A 16,851-nucleotide genomic window follows, 5' to 3' on the forward strand; every position below is an offset into this window, starting at 1 on the left:
TTGTGATATTAGACGATCAATAATGCAATACCCTTTTCCTAACCACAAATATACAGTAAAATATAGACATATTTTCTCATATTTTGACAATATTTATATTTAGTTACTATTTATTTTCCTTCTATAATAAACTTCTGTAATTCCGTTATGTAATGTTTTTGCCGCGATTTCATCTCGTAATCTGCAATTTTACAAACGGCACTAACAAATTCGCTCGTTCTCTCTAAATCCGTACACCATAAACACACACGTAGTTTTTGGTTGATCACTGATAAAATTATGGCTTCTCGAAGGAGAATGCTTCTAAAAGTCATCATCCTCGGTGACAGCGGGTACGTATATCTATCGATTCAATATTCATTTCATCATTTCCGAAAATTATATAATGTTTATACGAAATTAAATTTAGTTTGATCTCTATATATAACGATGTATGTGTGACTCTACAATGAATATCTTACAAGTGTTAATTGCATTGGATTTAGTGTATTCATTTATTTTTTAGTTGCTAATTTTAGGTTTTTTAATATTATTTTTGTTCGTAGGGTTGGGAAGACGTCACTGATGAACCAGTACATTCTGCTATCTAATTTAATCGTTTTATTATACAATATTTCGTGTTTTAGGGTTTCTAATATTGTTTCAGTTATTATTAGGTATGTGAATCGTAAGTTTAGCAATCAGTATAAGGCAACTATTGGAGCTGATTTCTTAACAAAAGAAGTTCAGTTTGAAGATAGGCTGTTCACAATGCAGGTGGAAGAATTGTTACTGTCTGTATAAACCATATGAATTTATTTATGATGACATTAATGAAATTGCGTGTCAAATCATATGAATTTAACATATCCCAAAATATTATTATGATTTAATAACTAACTAAATAAATGATAATAACGATTTGACTATCACGTTATGATACAAGTAGAAATTGACACACATGGTCCATAATGTTTACTTTATTGATTTACAAGATATGGGACACTGCTGGTCAAGAGAGGTTTCAAAGTCTTGGTGTAGCGTTCTATAGAGGTGCTGATTGTTGTGTTCTTGTATATGATGTGAACGTCCTGAAATCATTCGAGTCTCTCAGCAACTGGCGTGATGAATTTCTGCTTCAGGTGATTGTTGATTTATCTATCTATGTTGTAGTAGACTAGTAGTTTAATAACAAGTTATAAGTTTCAAGTTGTTTGATTACCTTACGATCATATATTATCAGGCGAGTCCTGCTGATCCGGAGAACTTTCCATTTGTTTTGTTGGGGAATAAAGTAGACGTTGATGGAGGCAATGGTCGAATGGTAGGTTAGCCTTTTTGCTCTAATGGTATTTTTTTGATGACAATTTCATATGGCTAAATGCACCATTTGGTTGCAGGTTTCTAAAAGGAAAGCAAAGGCATGGTGTGCCTCCAAGGGAGATATACCTTACTTTGAGACGTCTGCAAAAGAAGGAACTAATGTAGAAGCTGCTTTTCAATGTATAGCAACAAATGCTCTTAAGAATGAACCCCAGGATCAAACGTAGGTTTTTAATCATTTGTATTCTTATCCCGAGCTAATTTGAGAAAATTTGCCATACACACATTCCATTCTTGTAGTCTTAAGTATAAGGAGACTGGATTGTTTTTATCACAAGTATTAAGCCTTTTAAAGCCCTCATTTGTGACGGTGACATAGTTTGTTAATTACGGCTGCAGGTATTTTCCTGATACAGTTGATGTTATTGGTGAAGGGCATCATCACAGGTCTTTTGGGTGTGAATGTTGAACCACACCTACATGTGGTGAGTGGTTTCTCCTTATCAAGCCTGCATAATGGGCGCCAGTTAGCGTTTTCCTATCTGTTGATGCCAAAAAATTTGAACACAGTTTTAACTTGAATAATCCCTTTATGTACGTTGTTAATACAAGATGTCCCTGCATTTTTGTCTTAAACTTTTGTTTATATTAAGGCATAGACTATAATTTTTGTTAATGACAATAATTTGGAAGATTAATCTGCAACTGAGCACTTTGTCCAAAAAAAAAAAAAAAACTGCAACTGACCATGAGCAATAACACACACAATGCATCTATGATCATCTACGTGTTGTGCATTGACACGGAACTATAAATGCGGAATTAGGAACAGGGGCATTCTCTTATGCTTGTATTACCTGAGGCTAATAACAGAGTGCTATTATTTAAATATGAATATATGATAGCATCAATTATTTGGAACATCTATCCAGCATCCATCAACTAAAATTGACTAAAGATAAAGTTTTTTTTTTTTTTTTTTTTTTTTGGCGAAAAAACGAAAACTCATATTGAAACGAGAACGTTTTCCAAAAGAAAACGCTCTCAACAGGAATACAAAAGGACAAGGGAAAACGGGAAAGCTCGCACTTAAAAAACAATCATCTAAACAAAAACTATCTATAAACGAGCTTCCCTAACATCCCGAAAGAAACCTTACAAACATTTAAACCAAACAAAAACCAAAAAATACGTGAAATACAAGGAACGGAACTAAACCTGACCACAACAATCAACCTCGAGGACCCGCCCTTTTCAATTTTCCATTGACCGTTTCTTTCAAAGAATTCTTCCCGGACCGATTATCAATCTTGTAAGATAACACATTAGCGGAACCATCACCCGGTGCGCACTCTCCGGCCAACCGTGTCATCATATTATTGAAGGCCGCGAAAGCCTCTACGGACATATTACCTCTCCCAAATGCCGATGAGCAGCTATCTCTTCCATCACAACGACCCATAAACAAGTTTTGAATTGCGTCCCCGTAATCCAAGTCGTCAATGTTATCTTTAAGCTTATAAGCACCCGAAGTGGAGGCCTCGTTCGTCTTCTTTCTTTCTTGACCTCGGGTTAATATCGCCAAGTAAACATCTAGAAACATCTTTATTCAAAACGTACCACGCCTTACAAAAGCCGTCACACGAGGGAACCTCACAATCACAATACCGTCTACCACTACGACCAATCAAAATCGGCTTAGGACTTTCAACGTTCGAATCAACCTTTCTTTTTGCCAACAATTCTTCATTCTTTTTCTTTTTCTCCTTCTTCAATTGATCCAATCTAACCGCAAACGTAATATTATCATCATTCGGCTCCGACACATCAAGAGAAACGTCATTGGCTCCTTTGACACTCAGCATATCATTATCAATAGAACCAAATTTAATTGAAGATCCATGCACTGGTACTATATCAGATCTAGATCTAGTAACAACAACAGGTGGAGACAATATCTTTGAAAAGTTTGAATTATCAACGAATGGGTCCTCCCCCATTGTTGCACCCACATCTTGAATATTTTTTCCCCCATCATCAAGATCAGAAGGTGTCCCAACAATAGGATCACCTGCTATACCAGCCACTTTAGTGGCTACATCTACAAAATGTGATGCATAAATATGGTGCTCATTTCTATTTTTATCCCCATCACCATTTTGACAAATATCTAAACCATCCACAGTCCCGCTCGAGATAATAAACCGATTAGTAGAGTCCAAAAGACGTTGATCAAAAGAGCTGAAAATAACCCGATTCAAACTTGAAAGATCTGAGATCTTTGACACCCACGCTTCACACTTCGGAACATCTGAATCTTCCAAATCTTCCAAATCAACCTCAACTAACCTGTAAATATGCTTCACACTTGACGATTTGGTGAATGCAAATAAAGAACAAACATTACCCAAAGATGAAGATGATTCAGCAACCGAAATCACCTCACCAAAAAGTTCGGCGACTTTAATCGCACTATCTTTTGAAGTGCAAGTAATCGGAATACCCGTGATTTCGATCCAAGCAAACCGAAAAAAATGAAGCCGCCATGTCCGAAATCGGGGAGACCACCACAAATTCATCGGAATTGGAATTAATTAAATTGTCAAAACTAACGGAATCCCCGCAAACACAAAGGCACCCATATTGACCGACTTTACTAATATGCGAAACATGTGAGTTACACGAAATCAACAAGCTCGAAACTTTAGTATCCAAAAGTGGGACTAAATCAACTAACAATACAGTTAAGTTTAACCTGCTATTGATCATCGGGTTTTTCGAAACCTTACATCGAAGCTTTGTGGCAATCGGAGCCTTCGCACGCTCGAAGAAACTTGGATTTCGTCTCGGTCTCCCCACATATATTGGTTTGCCAAATATCTTTGAGCCATTAAGCTCTACAATAGCCTTCTTAGCAGCAGAAACATCTAGGAAAGTAACGAAAGAATACCTCCGACTTGGCCAAAATTTGAGCTCCGATAGAGTACCGCACTTTCCGAACACCGACTCCACCATGTTTCGATTAATGGACTTGCCGATTCTCCCAATAAAAATTGTACGAGAAGATTGATTATCACCAGAAAGACCATCGACACCGAAGTCGGAATTAGTTCCTGTGATTCTAGTCGCCGAAATTCTCTGTTTAGATCTCGAAAATTCCGGAATGAAAGAATCATCAGAAGAGGAAGGAAACAGGGAGGTGGGTAAGGAGTCACCGAAAGTAGGAAGGTTAGGATGTGGAGGAGAGGAGGTGTTGAGAGTGTTGACGGGTGGAGAGGATTTGGGAGGTGAGTGAGCAGAGGGAGGAAACAAGTGACGGCTAGACATTTAAAGGTTAGGGTTTGGATGAATATAAGGTAGAAGATGAGAAATTGAAAGTAGGTGGAGGAGGATTATGACGGAATAAAGAGGTGGGTGGCGAAATTGAACAACTCCAGTGACCTAAGCGCTGTTTTCGGGAGAGAGCATAACGGCTCTTTTTAAAGATAAAGTTCTAAGGGCTATCCCATGGTGTCATTGACTGTTAGCTTTCATATTGTGCTGCTTCATAAACATGAGTTGTACATTACTTCCTACAGCAACATGCCTCTTTTCACAAGATCACAACTTTCGCAAAAAAAAAAAAATAAGTTGTGCAGACTCAGTTAAACAAGAAGACAGAAACATCTTAAAAGATGCACTGAAGGCTCACCCTGTCTTAAAATACATTCACTTGCTGTAACCCATTTTCAGCATGTATAATACAAAAGTTATGAAATGAAAAATTGAGACATTCGGTAAAATTCATTAAGAATATGGGGGCAGGTCCCAAATGCATTCAGTACACAAGTAGTCTCTAGTCGTTCAGGTCCCAAATGCATTCTGTAAACACCAAAACATTCACACACCCACGAGTACATAGACCTAAACTTTTAGCAAATAAATTTAAAGAAAATGATGGACCTAACAAAATAGACCAGATGATAATCATAATCCCAATATCCACCAAAATCTATATTCACCATTACACAAAATAAAAAACAAGTACCCTATCGTCCATAGAGACACACACCATCAACAGAATAGCAGAACAAAATTAAAGACCCACTGGCCTTTATGCAGAGGCCTCCTCAGGCTTCTCAGTTTCCATAGCTTCTGGCTCTTCAGAATTGTGAATGTTTTCTTCATTAGGGTTTGGGCTCGTGGGATTCTCTGCTGAAGTCTGCGGCTGCTCATCTACCTGGGCAGGTGCAGGCGAGGCTTGTGGCTCAGGAGTAGCTGGCTTTGGTGGTGCCGGCTTCGGTTTCGTCATTATTGGCCTACAGACCCTGTACACATAGAGATCGATCTATTTCTCAGATAAAAGTTCCATAAAAAGAAAATTGTGTGGCAGAACGGGGGCCCAAATAACCTAACATATGAATATATCCATAAAATATATACACTTGAACATAGTATGTACCTGTCAATTGCCTCTGCTTTCTTTCTTATATCAGACAACAAAAGAACTGGGTCAGCATGCTTAGGAAGTGAGTCCTGGAGTTGGGTTTTCTCTCTCAGCCAGTTTTCTGCATCTGAGCACTCGTTCAGGACCTGAAAAGGAGCCAAATGAGACCAAAAAAACTTATTGATTCACGTGATATAAAAAGAGGGGTTTCTAGATTGATTACCTTCTGCTTCTCATTCATGTCAATGTGTTCATATTTGGGATCACCAGATGCTGCAGCCTGCCTGTAAGCATTAATTTGATTTGCCAACTGGCTAACAAAGTCTCCTCTTTCAGAGTGTTCCCTGTACCTCTGTTCTATGGGATCACCTTGCTGAAACGAGTTTAATGTCAACAGCAGCACACATTAAATGATGGATACATATTACACAATCAGATAGGAGTATTAAACTTTAAACTATAAAGATAACTAACCTTTTTGAGCTCATCAAGCTTGGAGACATATACACCTTTGGTTTCATCCTCACCATCTTCATACAACCAATCTTCTGTTTCTTGAAGCTTAGCAACGAGTGCTTCTCTATCCGGATCAGTAACAAATGCATACAATCTATCATTCAGCTGGAAAATCAGGGAACTTGTTACTTGGTATGTCTATCAATCATATATAAATATAAATAACAAAGTCAAAGGATTTACCTTATTCCTCATGTCATAGACATAAGATTCCACAGCATTCTTTTTGTCCTTGGTTTCTTCCATAACACGGTCCTGCAACGCCATTTCAAACTCCTTTTCCAGTGCTTTCTGCACATCCGCAGGTAGCATGGCCCCATAAACAACCTCTGAGACAGGTATGTTGGATTTCTTGACCTTCTTCTTTGGAGCTTCCACCTGTCCATGACAAAACATTACTACGGTTCTACATACATAAAGGATGTTCCAAAATATTTCATTGATACAAGTTCCCTATTTCCTATAAATCTAATCACAAATCTAGATAAGGTGATTTTGAAATAGTAAACATGGCAGAATATTGAAATACTACTTCATTTTAGTTCACCTAATAGGCGGTCAACTGTTAGAACAATTATACATTTCAACTAACCTTGGCATCAGTCTCCATCTGAACAGGATTATCTCCTGTTTCTGAAGCACCATTCTCAGCCGCGGATGCATCCTGCATGTTTACATCAGTTTCATTTGTTGAAGGTACATCAGCTGGAACCTTATCCGTCTCCATCTTTGTTGTTTCTTTAGACACTGGAACTTCAACTTCCTCTTCTTCGATAAGCTGGAAATACAAAAAGCAATTAGAAAAGTCTAGTTAGAAACTAGGCACTAAGGCCCAACAAAGCCAAAGATTTAATCAATCCAAAACCAACCTGGGCAGATTCCACCGAGACAATTCCATGCAAATTCAAACGAGCTTTCACCTTGACCTTAGCACGGTCACCTTTTGTTGCTTGAAATGGACCAATCTGCACATCATTGCAAACATACAAGTGTAAATAAGAAGCATAACTCTTAACTATCTGATAAGCACTTAAAGAATGTTTAAATCTGAGAGAAACTTTACCGTGTAGGTACTAATCTTTGCTGGTGCCTGCAATTCACTTACATCCGCATATTGCAGATCTACTGTAAATGTGCCAGATCTGTAAAAAGTAAGAGCTTTCACATTAGGAATTACATTTCCTTTGGGAAAAACAATACTGCTTTGCACATTCTCCACATTTCCATTCTGAGAATCTTGGGCTGTACCCTTCCATGTCATAGCAATTGGGAATGGGAAACTCTCTTGCACCTTCAAACAATAGCAATTATTCAGATAAACATAAAATAAGAAAAAACAAGTTAGTTGAGTACACAAAAGATGTGTCAAAAGAAATGAGGAAACACATATCATACCTGAAAGTCTCTAACTTTAAAGGTGGGACTAAGAATAGCACATTCCAAAGCACAGCCTTTTGAGACACATTCACTAGCGTTCATTGTACGCCTCGGCTCTTTCCCGAAAAATTCAGTCAGAATCTTGATAACAGCAGGCACCCTAGAACCTGAACCAACAACCTCAACAGCATAAATATTATCAATCGTAAGTTGAGCTTCAGATAAAGCCTTCTCCAAAGGTTTCTTTACACGTTCCAATATCGGGGCACTAATTTGTTCAAACTCATCTCTCTTGATGAAACCTCTAACATCCTTATCATCCATCAAGCATTCAATGTTCATAGGTGCCTCTGGATTTGCACTGAGTACCTTCTTCAGCTTTTCACATGCAGCACGAAGCCTGAGGCTAGCCCTAGCGTTCTGAAGCACATCAATTTTATACTCTGCCTTGAACTTCTCAGCAAAATGCTGAAACAAAACCTCATCAAAATCCCTTCCTCCTAAACAGCGATCAAAAGAATGAGCCAAAACCTTCAATTGCCCTTTCTTAAAGCCTGCTATACACACTTGCATGCTAGCATGCCCAATATCAACAAAAGCTACATTGAGCTGCTCGTTTTCTGGCAAATCAGTCTTGTATATTCCATAGGCCAACGCAGTTGCAGTTGTTTCATGCATCAAACGCAAAGGATGCAACCCAGCAATAGTAGCAGCATCCATAACAGCCCGCCTTTGAAGATCGGTGAAATAAATAGGTATCCCAATGCAACAATCCACGACAGCTGCATTCAAATTCTTCTCTGCTATCGTTTTCATGTTTGAAAAAACCATCCCCATAACCTGAGTCGGTGTGAACAGCCTTTTTTCACCAAGATATTGTGCATTAATTAAAGGAAAACCATCAGGTCCCTCGGTAACAGTAAAAGGAAATGCCTTAATATCCTGTTGCAACTCAGGATCAGAAAAGGACCGGCCTATCAACCGCTTAATTTGTGAGATAGTGTTCTTTGGGTTCATCATACTGGTTGCAGCACCAGCCGTTCCAAGGAACCGCTGTTTCTCGCCGAAACAAACAAGAGCAGGTGTCTCACGCTTCGATTCATCATTAAGAACGACATCTATTCCCCTTTGTCTGGCAACTGCCACGACACAACTCTCGTTTCCAAGATCAAATCCGACCACACTCATCTTTTCTTAGATAATGTGTCGTGTTTACTCAACGAGGTAATTCCTACCTGCAACGAGTAAACAGAAAATTTGAGATTCATTTACACAGACAATCAATAATGCACGATAGAGAGCAATAATATCTTGCTACCGAAGTACCTGGTCTTCTAATAAACATAATTAAACCGTACAGATACTAACGCCTATAATGTACTCTGTATATAATGTGTATGCATATGAAAAAAACTACACAAACAATACAAAAGAGTAAGATATAAAGATACATACATATGTAACACACTGTACTTTTCTGTTGTTAAAAACAAACATGAATTTAGATAGATAAAATAACTAATCTACAGTTTTCCAATTCGATTAACTAGCACCGCGCCATTTAAACAATCAATTCATCATCTAGAGTTCACATTGATACAACTGAGTCTAAATACCCATCAACATTCAAAAACAGATCTCTAACATCCTAAGCTGTTCACAATAGATTTCATATATTGCATCGAAAACCTAACGAGAGCACAATTAACTAAGAGCGGTGTACATAGATAGATAAGCAGAATATAGGAAGGTCTGGATAGCAATTTGTTACAAAACGTAAACAGATCTGTTGACTTATAGACGGAAATTATATATCTCTATGATAGAAATTTACATAAACACCTCAACTTTATCTATTGCATCGAAACTATAACACAATCAATTAAACAGCGATAAACATAGATAATTGAACAAATTGAATATAGGATTGTAAAGCTAACAATTACTTAGAAAACGGAAACAGATCTCATGAGTTATAAACGGAGATCGTATACCTGATAACGACGGTAACGGAGTACAGAGGCGGCGGTTGAGAGAAATAAGAGGTTTTATGGTGACTTCCGAAACTTTGGTAAAGGCGTGCAGAGGACTGGTAAACAATAGATGTAGAAAGAGAGGGGTTTTATTGTTATTTTTACGGGGTATTTTATTTTTATTAAATTAAATTAAATTAAATAAATAGATACGGAGTAGATTTATTTACTAATTTCTGTGGAATTTGAGAAAAACCCAGATTCGTCCAGAAATAAGTTTCTAGAACGTTCTGTACATATTAGGTTAACAGGCCAATGTTAACCTAGCTTTATTTTAGCCCAATATATAAAACCTTCGGCCCGGTAAGTTCACTTACTAGATCTTTTTTCTTTTACGGTTAAGAAAGTGAATCTCATCGCTTAGTCCAAAACGGAAACAAACAAACAAACAAATAAACAAAAAAAAAAAAAAAAAAAAAAACATAAATCGCTTCAAGTACAGAGTTTTTTTTAAATAACAATTTTCTTTATCTTCTTTTTTACCATCATTGATTTGGATATCTTTTTTTAATTTTTATTTCAACATCAAACTATGAAATCATCGACTTGTTTAAATACGAAGAAATCAATTTTTTTATTTTTTGAAAAGCAACTTTTATTAATCAAAAATTTACAAATTACCCATACTTAAGGAGAGTATAAGCAAGAAACATTCGAAAACAGAACATGAGGAAACGATCATACGATAAGCGATTATACAATAAAATTTTCTAGCTTATCTAATTGATGAGGTTGATTATCCTTTGTCGTCGAAGTAGTTGGGATTCGATATCCATTGGAGCCAATCGAGCTCGGAATTTTTTGCACAATTCCAATTCAAAACTTTATAGTTTAATATTATGTAATACTATTGAAACCATTGAGATCGACTTCCGGAACAATTTGTGATTGCGATTATGCCAAATTATGTACGCGCTAACCCAAATACAAACCTGACGAATGCTTGGCTTTGTCCCTACACTTGTGAGCATGCTACCGTTGAGAATATCATTAAGGTCCAAGAGTGGTTATTGTTGATGCCCTGCCACCGAAACACCTTATCCTATATCTCTCTTGCAAAGTTGTAACCTGTGAGTGTATGTTTGCTTATTTCAATATCATTGTCGCATATCGGGCATCTAATCGAATCGAAATCTATTCCTCTTTTGACCAACTCCATTTGAACCGGCAACCTATTTCTTAATGCACACTAGTTAAACACACTTGTTATTTCATAAAGTAGTTTGTTGTGTAATGTTTCAGTTATCGGTACTGTTGGATTGCAACAACTTGCTACTTATGAATTCGGTCAGTGCGAAGGTTGAAAAAATCCCTTTATTTTTCGTTGACCAGGCCCACGTATCCTTCTCCATGTATTTGAAATCTGCAAGTAGATCTTTTAGTTCGCATTATTATTTGAGTCAACAGCAAGCGTCGAATTATTGGTTGCTCAACTGTCGCTTAGGGCCCAAATTGAATTCCAGTCAGGATTTAAAACCCATGAAAATTTGAATCTACCATTTTCATGGCGTCTCAATTTTTTTTTTTTATTCTTTCTACTTATTGGTCAGAGGTTATCTCGGAAGCAATTTATTTATCCATAGAATATTGAGAGAGGTGACTTTCTTTACTCTTGGAAGTATTTCACTTCGAGTGGAGAAATGACTTCTCTTTATTCTCGGATAGAGTAAGGATTGTATTCAAAACTTAATTGTTATAACTTATAACTATGTGTATTACAACCTATTTGAAATACTTTATGATTTTTTAAAACAAAATGCTCAATATAAAAGTGTAAGCATTAAGCTGTGGGTAGCAAAACATTAATTGTATTTAGTTAGGTTATTTATTTATTTATTTATTTATTATTATTATTATTATTATTATTATTATTATTATTATTATTATTATTATTATTATTATTATTATATTATTATTATTATTATTGGTTATATGTGAGTTAATGGACTAACCGACAAAGTTAAGTATGATGCTTAACCAAAGAATATGTTTTGATGATTACACATACATAAGTGATGATCGACATCTTAACATAAAACACGCAAGTTCACTAATCCATACTTGATCTTGCAAATGACCAAGTCAATCAAAACTTATAGAATGAAAATAAAGATCATTAAAGTACACGGTCAAAGTACGGTCGACCGTATACTTAGCCGTAGAAGCCCATACTGAATATGCAACGCAGTTTTGTGAAAACAAGTTGCACGGCTGCCACCACGGTCAACCGTAGTGCGACCGCAGAATTCTCTATCACCATTTTTGATCGAATTTAGTTTGACCACTTCCCGGCATCTATAATTCATGAAACCTTTCTCAACACGCTTAGAATAGATGTCCTTTCCATACTTGATCAAACCAAAATCGTTATGGATAATTAGATTTCAGGTTTGAGTGCTTGATTTGGGGAAAAATGATCGATCCATTGTTTAATCTCCAATAATTGTACAAACCCCGTTCGAAATCTGGGTTTCGAGGGCGTTAAACATTGGATGAACTAATCTACTCAATTAGATTGAGTAATTAGTATCTAAGAACGTAGTGAGAGATATTGGATCTCTTCTTTGGTGAAGATGACGAAGAGAGAGAAAGGGGTTCTCTCCATGCTTCGTGTAGTATGTGTGAGTGAAAGGATCGTGGGGTCCCCTCTTTGAGTAGTAGAATGTCTTATTTAATGCCAATGTGGTAGTACAAAGTGTACTATAAGTGTAGTACAAGTAGCTGATGTGGCAAGTGCTCATGGTAAAGGACTTACATACAAGGCAGCCTTCATCCTTCTTCAATCCTAGACGGCCTGATTGTAGTCGGCCAATCCTAGACGACAAATTCTAGACGGCCTGATTGTAGTCGGCCAATCCTTGACGAAAAATTCTAGAAAGCCTGATTGTAGTCGGCTAATCCTAGACGAAAAATCCTAGACGGAATTTCCTAGACGGAAATTCCCAGACGGAAAATCCTAGACGGAAATTCCTAGACGGAAAATCCTAGACGGAATTTCCTAGACTGATGCCTGCTCATTCCGTCACGGCCAGAAAGCGTCTCGGCAAAAGGGGCTCGGTTAGAAAGTGTCTCGGCCAAAAGTGTCTCGGCCAAAACCTAGAGGACAGCTCCCTTCCAAAACCTAGAGGCAGCTCCCTTCCAAAACCTAGAGGGCATCTCCCTTCCAAAACCTAGAGGGAGCTCAAGTCTTGCTGAAAATATACAATTCTTATGAAAATAAGAGTTATTTGATACGGATCTGTGACGACCCGAGAATTTCCGATCAAATTTAAACCTGAATCTTTATATGATTTCGACACGATAAGCAAAGTCTATAAAGTTGAGTCTCGAAAATTTTGAACTGTTTCATATATTCAATTGACCTTTAACTGTTTCCGACGATTCACGAATCTATAAATGCAAATAGAAATATACATGTAAGTAACTATACATATACATAATTAGATATTGTAAAATTAATATAATAGATAACTAATATGTGATTTAGTTATTAAGAAGGATAAATAACTAAAACTTGTTACTTATTTGATTTCGAACGTAATTTGTCAAACGAGTAACAAAGTGTAAATTGTATAAAGTCATACTTTGAATTTAAAATTGTTTTGATATATATAATTGATACATCTATCTAAGTAATGAATCTGGATATGTAAAACATAATTATAGTAGTTTGAATATACATATTATATATAAACATAATTATTACTATATGTATATTGATAAAATATATAGATAATATATATATATATATATATATATATATATATATATATATATATATATATATATATATATATATATATATATATTATCTATATATATATATATATATATATATATATATATATATGTATATATATATATTCAAATATGCGATTATATAAGATAAGTATTACATAATTAATAAATTGTAATATTACTACATTAAAATTAATTACAAGTTAAAATATAGTTACTATATTATTATTACTCTCATTGAAATAAATATTAGTATTAATATCAATATGAGAAGTATGAATGTTATTATTATTTATTATAGATATAAAATATAATACTTGTAATTTGTGATATTAATGTAATTACTATTTAAAATCCTTATTATTATTATAGTTAGAAAATAATACAATCTATTATTATTATCATTAATAAATGTAACAATTATCATTTCTTTAACATTATACAATATTGTTATTATTAATATAATTATTATTATTATTATTTATATAATTATTGATATTAATTAAATAAAGCATAAAGGTGAGGAATCGTACGAATTTGGTTACCAATAGCTATCCTACTGTGTTAAATTTAGTACTTCTGTCTCTAATCTTGATTACATATGGAATTCTATATTAGCTACAAAACAAAATTGGTTAGATGTATGAATCAGATGCAATCAATTTCAATTAGGCATCACTTTCATTTTTTTCTTTGTATATTATTTCTGTCTAGTTCAAAGGACCCACCTCACTTCTCCATATACACGATCGATTACCCACAATTGATTAACAAAGTTCATTCAATCACTTACCTTCAAACTTTCACCCATTTCGTGAACCACCACTCACTGCTATCTATTTCTATTTTTCTCTTGTTTCTATCCGAAGGCCACAATACCACCACAACCCTTCGAAGTCTTATATTATGCATTGCAGCTTATTTCATTATCCAAACAGTCACCTTATTGCTACAATTTACAACTACTTTGTTGTTGAATTGCTGCACTTGCTTGCTTCGGTTTTAACCACCACGAAAGCCAAAATCACAGCCCATGATCACCATGAATCACTCGAAACCAACACGAACCCTCACCATCAATTATCATGATGTGTGACTACTATAAACTGTTTTCTGTTCGGTTTATTATGGCCAGAACCCACACACCATTGTTGCGTATTAACCGTTTTACTGCTGCATACTTATTGTTTATGTTTTATACCGACACCATCAACACCTTCACCCAATACCACAAACCCATTTCCAATTCTTTATTTCTTTTGCTGTTTAATTCGAACAACACACAACCACAAGCCACCCTCTTCAACCGTTACCACCACCATCGTTTTCTCTCTCATCCTCTTTTCTCCCTCTCTTGAAAACCACTACACCCTTTCATTTAAACTGCACGTTGCAGTTTCCCTTCATGAACCAACATGAATTGTTGCTCGTTTACAAACTGCTGCTGTGAACAAGGTAGCTGCTAACCTGCTGAAATACGTTCCTTTCTGTTTATTATTAACGAGAAAAATGATGATCCATTGAAGTAATTGATTGATGATATTATAATAATTAAAGATGATGATGTATGTTGTTTTGTTGCCAGACGAGTCCCACCCATTATCTCCTGTCGGCATTACTCATTTGCAAAACCTGGATATAAAATTCGATTGGGGCCGAGTATTTGGATGGGCTGCTATAGTCCCTTAAACCTTATGAATGGACTTTGGTAATGAATTTGATTAAACCACTATTGGGCCTTAGCAACTTTGTTATTTTCTGTTTCAGTGTGAAACTCAAACCAAACCCTTTGTTGTTGTTATTAGATGATCGACACCTTTCAAGAACCACCAACGGAACTTATTGTTCCTGTTACAACGAAAAGTGTTGATATTAGTGATGTTACAGTGAGTTAATGGTGATGAACGAATGATGATAATACACGGTGTTAATGATAGATGATGATGTGATTTTATATGAAGATGATATTAGATTAGTGATGGTTACATACGATAATAATTAGGTGATACGTGATGATGAAAATGATGTTGTTGATGATGATGATTTAATTAGAATGATGATGAAGATGTAAATGGGTTTTGTTGTCGAAGAAGAAGAACACGGAGAATGATGTTAAAAGAATTTAGGTACTAATTAAATCAGAAATAAAACGATGGAGTAATGGTTAGGAGAGTTCTTGTTTAGCGTGAGGTCGCGGGTTCGAGTCCTGTCCGGGGCAGTTCTTTTTACAAAAAGCTTTAAAGGGTATATTTTGTTTACTTTTATTTCAATTATTATTATTATTATTATTATTATTATTATTGTTGTTGTTGTTGTTGTTATCATAAACGATTATTGTTATTATTATATGTATTATTAATAATATTATCAAATTTATCATTTTAAGTATTATTATCACTATTATGATTATGATTATTATTATTATCGTTTTATAAATATTAGAACTTTTATTATTAACATGAGTATATTATTAGTATTAGTATCATTTTATAATTATTAGTATTATTAATATTGACAAAAGTATTATTATTAATATTATCACTTTATTAAAATAATTATCATTAACGAGTACTGTTATTAATAACAGTTAATATTATCATTACTAAAAAGTATCATTTCTTTAAATATGTATATTTTTCTTATAAAAACTATTATTAATACAACCTGTATTATTATTAAGAAAATTATTATGCTATCATTATACTTATTCTAGTATTATTATAACTATATTATGTAAACAAAAGATTACTTATATAAAAAGATATATAATATAACTCTTAACTATATTAAAATTATTATTTATTTAAATAGATAAAATAACATATAATTTATTAATATAAAAATTATATCATTAATAATAATATATATAAATTTGTTCGATTACGATTATATGTTTTAATATAAAAATGAATAATATAGGTTCGTGAATCCGAGGCCAACCTTACACTTGTTCAATGATGTTATATGTATTTTTACTACGAAATACAGTATGGTGAGTTTCATTAATCCCTTTTTAAATGCTTTCGCAATATATATTTTTGGGACTGAGAATACATGCGCTGCTTTTAGAACTGTTTTACGAAATAGACACAAGTAATTGAAACTACATTCTATGGTTGGATTATTAAACTGAATATGCCCCTATTTAGTCTGGTAATCTAAGAATTAGGGAACAGACACCTTAATTGACGCGAACTCTAAAGATAGATCTATCGGGCCCAACAAGCCCCATCCAAAGTACCGGATGCTTTAGTACTTTGAAAATTATATCATGTCCGAAGGAGGATCCCGGAATGATGGGGATATTCTTATATGCATATTGTGAATGTCGGTTACCAGGTGTTCAATCCATATGAATGATATTTTTGTCTCTATGCATGGGACGTATGTTCATGAGAAATGGATATATGAAATCTTGTGGTCTATTAAAATTATGAAATGATTATTTATGTTAAACTA

At 34.8% G+C, this 16,851-nt stretch overlaps 2 protein-coding genes across 2 annotated transcripts; one reads left to right on the forward strand and one right to left on the reverse strand.

Moving 5' to 3' along the window:
• The first annotated feature begins 245 nt into the window (after positions 1–245).
• LOC139845622 (ras-related protein Rab7-like) lies at positions 246–1,829 on the forward strand. Its single transcript, XM_071835883.1, has 7 exons — positions 246–332; positions 546–572; positions 657–756; positions 975–1,121; positions 1,223–1,303; positions 1,380–1,525; positions 1,702–1,829. Exons 1-7 carry the CDS (start codon positions 280–282, stop codon positions 1,769–1,771), a joined length of 624 nt encoding a protein of 207 aa, XP_071691984.1. The 5' UTR covers positions 246–279; the 3' UTR covers positions 1,772–1,829.
• A 3,222-nt stretch (positions 1,830–5,051) lies between these two features.
• Positions 5,052–9,752, reverse strand: LOC139839758 (heat shock 70 kDa protein 15-like). The gene is made up of 10 exons (XM_071829908.1): positions 9,616–9,752; positions 7,640–8,856; positions 7,308–7,535; positions 7,114–7,209; positions 6,837–7,022; positions 6,428–6,622; positions 6,203–6,349; positions 5,952–6,101; positions 5,744–5,874; positions 5,052–5,609 (listed from the first exon to the last, which is right to left on the reverse strand). Exons 2-10 carry the CDS (start codon positions 8,807–8,809, stop codon positions 5,396–5,398), a joined length of 2,517 nt encoding a protein of 838 aa, XP_071686009.1. The 5' UTR covers positions 8,810–8,856; positions 9,616–9,752; the 3' UTR covers positions 5,052–5,395.
• Between the last annotated feature and the right edge of the window lie 7,099 nt (positions 9,753–16,851).

Source organism: Rutidosis leptorrhynchoides, chromosome 4 (assembly GCF_046630445.1).
Source record: "Rutidosis leptorrhynchoides isolate AG116_Rl617_1_P2 chromosome 4, CSIRO_AGI_Rlap_v1, whole genome shotgun sequence".
Lineage (NCBI taxonomy): Eukaryota > Viridiplantae > Streptophyta > Magnoliopsida > Asterales > Asteraceae > Rutidosis > Rutidosis leptorrhynchoides.

Excerpts from the sequence above, each read along its gene's own strand:
- LOC139845622 (XM_071835883.1), top strand. The coding sequence starts at position 280 with ATGGCTTCTCGAAGGAGAATGCTTCTAAAAGTCATCATCCTCGGTGAC. Across the intron at positions 757-974 it reads ATAGGCTGTTCACAATGCAG|ATATGGGACACTGCTGGTCA; the intron begins GTGGAAGAATTG and ends TTGATTTACAAG. Across the intron at positions 1,122-1,222 it reads GTGATGAATTTCTGCTTCAG|GCGAGTCCTGCTGATCCGGA; the intron begins GTGATTGTTGAT and ends ATATATTATCAG.
- LOC139839758 (XM_071829908.1), bottom strand. The coding sequence starts at position 8,809 with ATGAGTGTGGTCGGATTTGATCTTGGAAACGAGAGTTGTGTCGTGGCA. Across the intron at positions 7,536-7,639 it reads TTAAAGTTAGAGACTTTCAG|GTGCAAGAGAGTTTCCCATT; the intron begins GTATGATATGTG and ends TATTGTTTGAAG. Across the intron at positions 7,210-7,307 it reads CAAAGATTAGTACCTACACG|ATTGGTCCATTTCAAGCAAC; the intron begins GTAAAGTTTCTC and ends AATGATGTGCAG.